Source organism: Mus caroli, unplaced genomic scaffold (genome assembly GCF_978045245.1).
Source record: "Mus caroli unplaced genomic scaffold, Mus_caroli_1 scaffold_4, whole genome shotgun sequence".
In the NCBI taxonomy this organism is placed as follows: Eukaryota; Metazoa; Chordata; class Mammalia; order Rodentia; family Muridae; genus Mus; species Mus caroli.
In genome coordinates this window covers 97,319,618-97,329,329 of record NW_028227259.1, presented here as the reverse complement: position 1 = coordinate 97,329,329, position 9,712 = coordinate 97,319,618, and the positions used below count along the sequence as shown (strand labels likewise).

At 40.9% G+C, this 9,712-nt stretch overlaps 1 protein-coding gene across 2 annotated transcripts; it reads left to right on the top strand.

The window, feature by feature from the left end:
• The first annotated feature begins 1,917 nt into the window (after window positions 1-1,917).
• LOC147005208 (PRAME family member 8-like) lies at window positions 1,918-4,669 on the top strand. 2 transcript variants are annotated; one of them, XM_085836217.1, is made up of 3 exons: window positions 1,918-2,225; window positions 2,687-3,277; window positions 4,102-4,669. In XM_085836217.1, exons 1-3 carry the CDS (start codon window positions 1,939-1,941, stop codon window positions 4,667-4,669), a joined length of 1,446 nt encoding a protein of 481 aa, XP_085692343.1. In that variant the 5' UTR covers window positions 1,918-1,938. The 2 variants fall into 2 exon arrangements, with proteins under 2 accessions (XP_085692343.1, XP_085692344.1); XM_085836218.1 differs by having other exon boundaries at window positions 1,939-2,225; window positions 2,687-2,807; window positions 4,102-4,290.
• The last annotated feature ends 5,043 nt before the right edge of the window (window positions 4,670-9,712 follow it).

Genomic DNA, 9,712 nt, shown 5'->3' with positions numbered 1-9,712 from the left:
TACAAAAGGGAGTGGTGAGCAGAGAGGTATATAAAGGCTTCAGTGGAGCCAGAGAACACATTCAGAGAACTGCAGCCTGAATAACTGTCTTGTTTGAACAGCACTCAAAGACCTGTCTACAGTGTTCAGAACTAGTAGGTAATGATATTCCCCTGGGTCATGTGGTTTGATGTAGAGACATTTAGACTCCAAGTTATGACAAAAAATGTTACTTTCTATCTTCTTAGAAGTACACATTGAACACCTGGGGTTTAATTACAAATGAAGTTTTAGCTTCATCACAAACGTATATGTTCACCAGCTGATTTCATTATTATTGTTGATTTTTTAAAAGAACGTCTTTCTATTTTGTTTAAGATCTCCTACAAATGGCCATGTGGCATTGGGTAGGCTGAATGCCAATAACCTCCTTACTCATAAGCCTCCTTAATGCTAAGATTACTAGTGCGTTCCCTTGCACTTCCATTCACTCAAATGTTTGTGCTTGTTTTTGTGAGTTACTGGCTCACCTGGAGACCTGAGGACCATGTATCTTTGAACACCTTTAACTCACAATAGCTGGAGTTACACTGGGAGTGTATTAATGTCTCACTCAATGTCTTACCTTGGGCATTGACTTATATTGCTTTTCAGAGCTTTGATTTTTTTTTGATATGGTCTATATTTGGGACCCCCAGGCAATTATTATTGGAACCCTGAAAATTATAGGAACGCATTGTCATCATCATGCTTAATGGGTCAGTATTGATCCAAGACATAAGAGTTTTTGTGTGTTTGTGTTTACTGTCTCCATGATTGTTGTTTGGTGCGTTTTTGTTTTATTGGTTCTTTTGTTGTTGTTTTTTTCTTTTTTCCTTTTCCTTTTTTGTTGATTATTTAATTACATTTGAACTGTTGTTCTCTTTTCCAGTCTTCCCTTTGCAAGCCCCCCTACCATCCTCTATCCACGTTTAGTCTAAGACAATACTCCCTTACACACATACACGGTCCCCAATAAACCCTCTAGCATGCCTATTCCCAGGGGCAAAAAGCCTCCACAGGACCAAGTATCTCCCCTCCCCTGGATACCAGCTAATTTACTCATCAGCTACATATTTATCCAGAGCCATGGATGCACACATGTACAAACTTTGGGTGGTGTTTTCATCCATCAGATCTCATAGGGGTCAATTTAGTCGATATTCTTGTTCTTCCTATGGGGTTTCGATCTCTTTCACCTCTTCTGTTCTTTCCTAAGCCTTCCATTGGGTTCCCCTGGCTCAGTCCAATTGTTGTCTATAAGTGTTTGAAATTGCCTTACATGCTGGCACAGCCTCTCAGAGAACAGCCATACCAGGCTCCTATCTGTAAGCACATCCTGGCACCAACGACATTGTTGGGGATTGGTGTCTGCATATAGGATGGATCTCAGGATAGGCAGTCTCTGGATGTTCTTTCCTTCAATCTCTGCTTCATTTTTTGGCCAAGTTTTTCATTAGATGGGGAAGATTCTAGGTTAAAATTTTTGAGATGGGTGACTGGGCCCTTCCCTCATGTGGTGACCATGCCTTTCCACTGGGGCTGGTCTCTTAAGGTTCTATCTCCCTTGTACTGCACATTTTGGCTTGGGCCATCCACATTAAGTCCTGTGAGTCTTGTCAATTCAATATTTCTTTCATTCTTTCTTTTTTATAAGAGTGTGTCACAAACAAAATATTTGATCCAAAAATTAGATACCCATTTGGTGATAGAGAGTCTGCCATGATGCCAGTGTTGGGGAGTGTCTTTCCATCACTTCTTAGGATAAAGAGGTCAATTGATGTCTCTACCATTGCATGAGCAGTCACTCAGAAGCTTAGTGGTTGATGTGATGGTGAGGAAGTTTTATAAACATTGTCTTAAACGTATATTCATTTCTAACCCTTCCCCAGGATCCTTCTGATTGGAGACCTTTAGAAGATGAGTGTTCATGCCCCACCCACACTCCAGAAGCTGGCAATTCAGACTCTGGTGAGAGAGGAGGCTTTAGGCTTGTCTGATCTGGAGGAGCTGGCCTATGGACTCTTCCCAGCAATATTCAAGGAGGCCTTTGATGGCAGACATATCAAGCTCATAAAGGCATTGGTGATAGCCTGGCCTTTCCGCTGTCTCCCTGTGGGGGCATTGATGAAGAATCCTGACCTGGAAACACTGCAGGCTGTGTTAGATGGAGTAGACATTCGACAAACCATAGGGTTACACCCCAGGTAAGCAATTTCAAAGTACTATAGAAGGGAGAACAAGGAATACACATTAGACATTGTCAGGGAGATTAACTTTGTCATAAATGGATCAGATGCTTCTGATGGCATCATCAGGCAGGAATACAGGGTGCTTGATAGCTACTGTTTACTTGTACTGAGCACAGTTGGATATGGATTAAACTTGAATATGGGACTAGAGTAAATGTGGCCTCATAGTAGAATGAGCCTATGCCTGACATCCCCACAAGAACTAATATAAGTAAGGAGAAATAAAGTGTACCTTACTGAAAGAAAAGTATTCATGTGTACAGAAGCACAATAAAGCTTCCGTAGCATGTCCAAGTCCAAATTGGATATCGGGTCCTGAAAAAAACATACACATTAACAGGGAAGAGAGTTTAGTTTAGTTATAGGTAGTAAAAGCTTATTCAGGGTCTGCCAACATTCTTATGTTTCACCTGCAGGAGGAAAAAACTACAGTTTCTCGACCTGCGAAATGTGCACCATAACTTCTGGAACATATGGACTGATTCAGAGGACAGTGACTGTTCAGCAGAGATCTTGGAAGAAAAGCAAGCCGTGCAGGTCCGTCCCAGATATGCACTGAGGCAGCATCTTAAGGTCACAGTTGACTTGTGCATCAGGTCCTGCCTTGATGAAGCACAAGCATGGTTCTTGAAGTGGGCCCAGGAGAGAAAGGGCTCCTTATATTTCTGCTGTACAAAGGTGAAGATCTGGACTCTGCCAGTAAAAACTCTCAGACAGATCTTCCATGTTTTTGATCCAGAGCACATCATGGAGTTAGAACTAAATACTGAATGGACTCTGTTAGAGTTGGCACATTTTGCCCCCTATTTAGGGCAGATGAGAAATCTTCGCAAAGTCTTCCTGGCACCCCTCCACAAAATCGACTTCCATTTAGCCAATAGAACAAGAGTCACCGAAGTCAAGTGTATCAAAAAGTTTACTTCTCAGTTCTCCAAATTCAACTGTCTGCAGCATCTTTTCATGTTCTGCGTCCATTTTCTCAGAGACCAGATGAATCAGGTCCTACGGTAAGCCATAATGGAGAGCTGGTTCAGCTATCAGAGCAAATCTGTCTCTCTTTTCTTAAGGGTTATGGGGACACGATGCCAGGAAGTCACTAGGAACAAATATTTAGAGACTCCAAAGACTGGAAGTTTTGTCCTGTTTCCATGTATACTCAGTTATACATGGGAAATTTTACAAGGTAAATCAGTGTCACAAATGAGCACTCATGAAGTAGGAAAGTGATTTGGGGTAAAGGGTAGGTCAGATCTAGTAAGGTTCAGTTGAAATTCTTCCTATAATTATGGCCACCCAATCAAATGGAAACTGAAGAGGAATGGAAGTGTGTAGTGAGGAGTAGGGGACTCACAAGTACAGGGTGAAAAGAAGCTATATGCTTAGATCTGTTAGAACAGCCTTCTACCATCAACCAGTTCCCATGGGTTAAATGTTTTGAGGCCAAATACTGCTGAATACATGGGACAGGAGGTAGAGCTTGGGCTGTAAATGAGAGCAAGCATGACTGCAGAGGGAATGATATAATACAGATTCAGTGGACCCATAGCAAGTATTGAGATACTGTCAGAGTTCTATTGGGATGAAATTTCTTCTGTGTGCTTTCTGGGATTAGGGGATGAACTAGTTTTCAGGTTTAGAGTGAGGCCAGGAGATAAATTGTGAGGTTGACATGACTGAGTGGTTTCCAACATGAAGCATCATAGATGATGTCCTTAATCACTTAGTCAAACTGATCTTGGGGCACCTGATTCCTTCTACCACTCTCTATATCCCTGCCAAACCTCTACAAGGCCATTTACCAGAACTAACCATCTGTCTCCTTTACCTCTAGGTGCTTGATGACACCCTTGAAGACACTCTCCATTACTTACTCCCTGATTTCACAGAGAGATTTGGATTCCTTCTCCTGCTGTCAGAGCCTCTTTCAGCTAAAACATCTGGAATTGAGAGGTGTGGTCTTACTGGATTTGGATCTTATGCCTCTGAGAGGTCTCCTCATGAAAGTGGCAGGCACTCTTGAGAATCTGGATTTGCAGGGGTGTAGGATAAAGGACTCCCAGCTAAGTGTCCTACTACCTGCACTCAAACAATGCTCTCAGATCTCCAATATCAACTTCTACAACAATGATTTCTCCATGCCTATCCTGAAGGACCTTTTGCAGAACACAGACAACTGGATTAAGATGAATGTGGAACAATATCCTGTCCCTCTGGAGTGCTATGATGACTTTGCTCAAGTCTCTGTAGAAAGATTTGTCCAAATTTGTCAGGATCTCATGGATACACTGAAGGAAATAAGGCAGCCCAAGAACAGCTCCTTTGCTACAGATATCTGCCACACATGTGGGAAGTGCTGGGTCTTTGCCCAGGAGGCCAGACTTTGTCATTGCTGGGAGTAAAATGGGAAAGTTCTGTATTTGAATAAACACTAGGCTTGGGACACATGTCCTACCTGGGGAACTCAGAACCTGTGGCTTCTGACACTGCTCAGATGGTTGGAAACAAAAGGCTGTTCAGTGACTGGTATCTTGGCAACTGAGATTGACATGGGGAACATTTGGATGAACTGTGGGAACAGGGTCCTAGTGGAGTCAGAAACACAGCTTGGCATTGTTACATGGCTTCTCCCCGGACAGACTAACTAGATGTTTAGTTGTATACTTAAAAACCTGGATGTTCTCTCAGTGTGGTCTTTGACTTTTACCAACCTATCTACCAGGTTCAGCATCAGGAAGGTTCAATGGGTGGTGAAATGGAAAGACAATGGTATTTCATGAGTGAAGCAAAGTTCTTGGTGAAATTAACATGTTACATTAAAATGAAAGTTTTCTTGACACTTCTTTCCCTTGTCCTTTGACTGGGCTACGTGTACAACACACCTGTGTGGCTGAACAATTAGGTGCACAAAACATTTAAACTAATGAAAGCAACATAGACACACCTACTATGAAGGAAGTTTAAAAGGATCACAGACAATTAAAATCTTGTACATTCAGACAACAAGGCACCTTGGACCTATCAGAAATGCCTAAAGAGAAGAAGACAACAGAGGGCAAAGTAAACAGGATTTCCAGTCTGGCTTTGTAATCTTGACCTTTTTGTCATGATTTAATGAGATGACTGCTGGAAGCTCTATATCCATCTTTTATATTACGTGCCCCTAAAGCCTTACTCCAGTGGACTCAAAAACTCTATGAAGTACCCTATTTATTTAAAGCTATGCAATAAAATGCAGGTTCCTCTTCTACATAAACCATTTACTGTACAAAAAAAAAAAGTATTTTCCGTCTTCAGTTGTAATAAGAACAGAAAAAAAAAAATCTCACTCAGCTTAGTCAATATATCCCCTTTCTGTATAGTAAACTATCAATAAAATAATTTGTTACTCTGTATTTATTGAACACTTAGAATATGATTTCTTTTTTTAAATATCATTGTTTTAATCTGGATTGAATAAAGCATCTAAATCAAACGACTCTGCAACGATCACCCTCTGGAAAGTAGTGAAAATGTACAAATTGAAGCCAGGCATGTCACAATTCACAATCTTGGGAAGGTAGATAAAGTTATCAACTATGGTGGGAAATACATGATCTTCTAGGCTGGTGTAAAGTACAGAGAAAGACAAAAATAAAGAACATACCTCTCTCAGGCTCATTCTTTCTGTCTTCCCTCACACACATTCTCCCTGTCTCAATGTCCTGTTCCCTGACCTTGTTCCTTAGGACCAGTAAACTCAAATGAGATTTTCCCACAATTAACATGCTTTCATATTCTTTTTTTATTGGGCATTTTTTATTTTTTTAAATATTTTTATTACATATTTTCCTCAATTACATTTTCAATGCTATCCCAAAATTCCCCCATACCCTCCTCCCCCCCACTTCCCTACCCACACATTCCCATTTTTTGTGGCCCTGGTGTTCCCCTGTACTGGGGCATATAAAGTTTGCGTATCCAATGGGCCTCACTTTCCAGTGATGGCTGACTAGGCCATCTTTTGATACATATGCAGCTAGAGTCAAGAGCTCCGGGGTACTGGTTAGTTCATAATGTTTTTCCACTTATAGGGTTGCAGATCCCTTTACCTCTTTGGGTACTTTCTCTAACTCCTCCATTGGGAGTCCTGTGATCCAACCACTACCTGACTGTGAGCATCCACTTCTGTGTTTACTAGGCCCTGGCATAGTCTCACAAGAGATAGGTATATCTGGGTCCTTTCAGCAAAATCAATGCTAGTGTATGCAATGATGTCAGCGTTTGGAAGCTGATTATGGGGTAGATTCCTGGATATGGCAGTCTCTAGATGGTCCATCCTTTCGTCACAGCTCCAAAATTTGTCTCTGTAACTACTTCCATGGGTGTTTTGTTCCCAATTCTAAGGAGGGGCATAGTGTCCACACTTCAGTCTTCATTCTTCTTGAGTTTCATGTGTTTAGCAAATTGTATCTTATATCTTGGGTATCCTAAGTTTTGGGCTAATATTCACTTATTAGTGAGTACATATTGCATGAGTTCCTTTGTGATTCTGTTACCTCACTCAGGATGATGTCCTCCAGGTCCATCCATTTGGTTAGGAATTTCATAAATTCATTCTTTTTAATAGCTGAGTAGTACTCCATTGTGTAAATGTACCACATTTTCTGTATCCATTCCTCTGTTGAGGGGCATCTGGGTTCTTTCCAGCTTCTGGCTATTATAAGTAAGGCTGCTATGAACATAGTGGAGCATGTGTCCTTCTTACCAGTTGGGACATCTTCTGGATATATTAATTCTTTGAATAGTTCTTCTTGTTTCCACTTGGTTGATTTCAACCCTGAGTTTGATTATTTCCTCCCATCTACTCTTGGGTGAATTTTCTTCTTTTTTTTTCTAGAGTTTTTAGATGTGTTGTCAAGCTGCTAGTGTGTGCTCTCTCCAGTTTCTTTTGGAGGCACTCAGAGCTATAAGTTTCCCTCTTAGAAATGTTTTCATTGTGTCCCATAGGTTTCTGTATGTTGTGTCTTCATTTTCATTAAACTGTAAGAAGACATTAATTTCTTCTTTATTCCATCCTTGATCAAGGTATCACTGAGAAGAGTGTTATTCAGTTTCCATGTGAATGTTGGCTTTTCATTATTTATGTTGTCAGTCCATGGTGGTCTGATAGGATGCATGGGAAAATTTCAATATTTGTGTATCTGTTGAGTCTTGTTTTGTGACCAATTATATGGTCAATTTTGGAGAAGGTCCCATGACGTGCTGAGAAGAAGGTATATCTTTTTGTTTTAGGATAAAATGTTCTGTAGATATGTGTTAAGTTCATTTGTTTCATAACTTCTGTTAATTTCCCTGTGTCCCTGTTTATTTCTGTTTCCACGATCTGTCCATTGATGAAAGTGGTGTGTTGAAATCTCCCACTATTATTGTGTGAGGTGCAATGTGTGCTTTAAGCTTTACTAAAGTGTCTTTAATGAATGTGGCTGCACTTGCATTTGTGGCATAGTATTCAGAATTGAGAGTTCCTCTTGGAGGTTTTTACCTTTGATGAGTATGAAGTGTCCCTCCTTGTCTTTTTTGATAACTTTGGGTTGGAAGTCGATTTTATTCGATATCAGAATGGCTACTCCAGCTTGTTTCTCCAGACCATTTGCTTGGAAAATTGTTTTCCAGCCTTTCACTCTGAAGTAGTGTCTGTTTTTTCCCCTGAGATGGGTTTCCTGTAAGCAGCAGAATGTTGGGTCCTGTTTGTGTAGCCAGTCGGTTAGTCTTTGTCTTTTTTGGGGGAATTGAGTCCATTGATATTAAGAGATATTAGGAAAATTATTGTTGCTTCTTTTTATTTTTGTTGTTAGAGTTGGCATTCTGTTCTTGTGGCAGTCTTCTTTTTGGTTCTTTGAGGGATTACTTTCTAGCTTTTTCTAGGGCGTGATTTCCATTTTTTTCTGTTATTATCCTTCGAAGGGCTGGATTCGTGGAAAGATTATGTGTGAATTTGGTTTTGTCATGGAATACTTTGGTTTCTCCATCTATGGTAATTGAGAGTTTAGCCGGGTATAGAAACCTGGGCTGGCATTTGTGTTCTCTTAGTGTCTGTATAACATCTGTCCAGGATCTTCTGGCTTTCATAGTCTCTGGTGAAAAGTCTGGTGTAATTCTGATAGGCCTGCCTTTATATGTTACTTGACCTTTCTCCCTTACTGCTTTTAATATTCTATATTTGTTTAGTGCATTTGTTGTTCTGATTATTATGTGTCGGGATGAATTTCTTTTCTGGTCCAGTCTATTTGGAGTTCTGTAGGCTTCTTGTATGATCATGGGCATCTCTTTCTTTAGGTTTGGGAAGTTTTCTTCTATTATTTTGTTGAAGATATTTGCTGGCCCTTTAAGTTGAAAATCTTCATTCTCATCTACTCCTATTATCCGTAGGTTTGGTCTTCACATTGTGTCCTGTATTTCCTGGATGTTTTGAGTTAGGATCCTTTTGCATTTTGTATTTTCTTTGATTGTTGTGCTGATGTTCTCTATGGAACCTTCTGCACCTGAGATTCTCTCTTCCATCTCTTGTATTCTGTTGCTGATGCTCGCATCTATGGTTCCAGATTTCCTTCCTAGGTTTTCTATCTCCAGTGTTGCCTCACTTTCTTTATTGTGTCTACTTCCCTTTTTAGGTCTAGTATGGTCTTGTTCATTTCCATCACCTGTTTGGATGTGTTTTCCTGTTTTTCTTTAAGGACTTCTACCTGTTTGGTTGTGTTTTCATGTTTTTCTTTAAGGACCTATAAATCTTTAGCAGTGTTCTCCTTTATTTCTTTAAGTGAGTTATTAAAGTCCTCCTTGATGTCCTTTACCATCATCATGAGATATGCTTTTAAATCTGGGTCTAGATTTTCGGTTGTGTTGGGGTGCCTAGGACTAGGTGGGGTGGGAGTGCTGCGTTCTGATGATGGTGAGTGGTCTTGATTTCTGTTAGTAGGATACTTACGTTTGCCTTTTGCCATCTGGTAATCTCTGAAGCTAGCTGTTATAGTTGTCTCTGGTTAGACCTTGTTCCTCAGGTGAATGTTAGCCTCTATCCGCAGACCTGGGAGGCTAGCTCTCTCCTTAGTTTCAGTGGTCAGAGTATTCTCTGCAGGCAAGCTCTCTTCTTGCTGGGAAGGTGCCCATATATCTGGTGTTCGAACCTGCCTCTTGGCAGAAGTTGTACTCCAATCACCAGAAGTCTTAGTATCCCTAGGGAATCATGTGTGGGTCCTTGCGGGTTTCTGGAGACTCCGCTGGCAAGGCACCCAGGTGCTCGAGTGAACTGGAAGGGACTTGTGCCCCAGCTCAGGCCGGGTTGTCTGCTTCTCTAGTTAATGCAGTCTCAGGTTCCGTGCGATTGGATTGGAGCAGACGCTGTGTTCCACTCACATGAGGCCTTAGGATTCTGTGGGGAATCCTGTGTGGGTCCTTGTGGGTGT

Excerpts from the sequence above, each read along its gene's own strand:
- LOC147005208 (XM_085836217.1), top strand. The coding sequence starts at position 1,939 with ATGAGTGTTCATGCCCCACCCACACTCCAGAAGCTGGCAATTCAGACT. Across the intron at positions 2,226-2,686 it reads ACCATAGGGTTACACCCCAG|GAGGAAAAAACTACAGTTTC; the intron begins GTAAGCAATTTC and ends TTTCACCTGCAG. Across the intron at positions 3,278-4,101 it reads CAGATGAATCAGGTCCTACG|GTGCTTGATGACACCCTTGA; the intron begins GTAAGCCATAAT and ends CTTTACCTCTAG.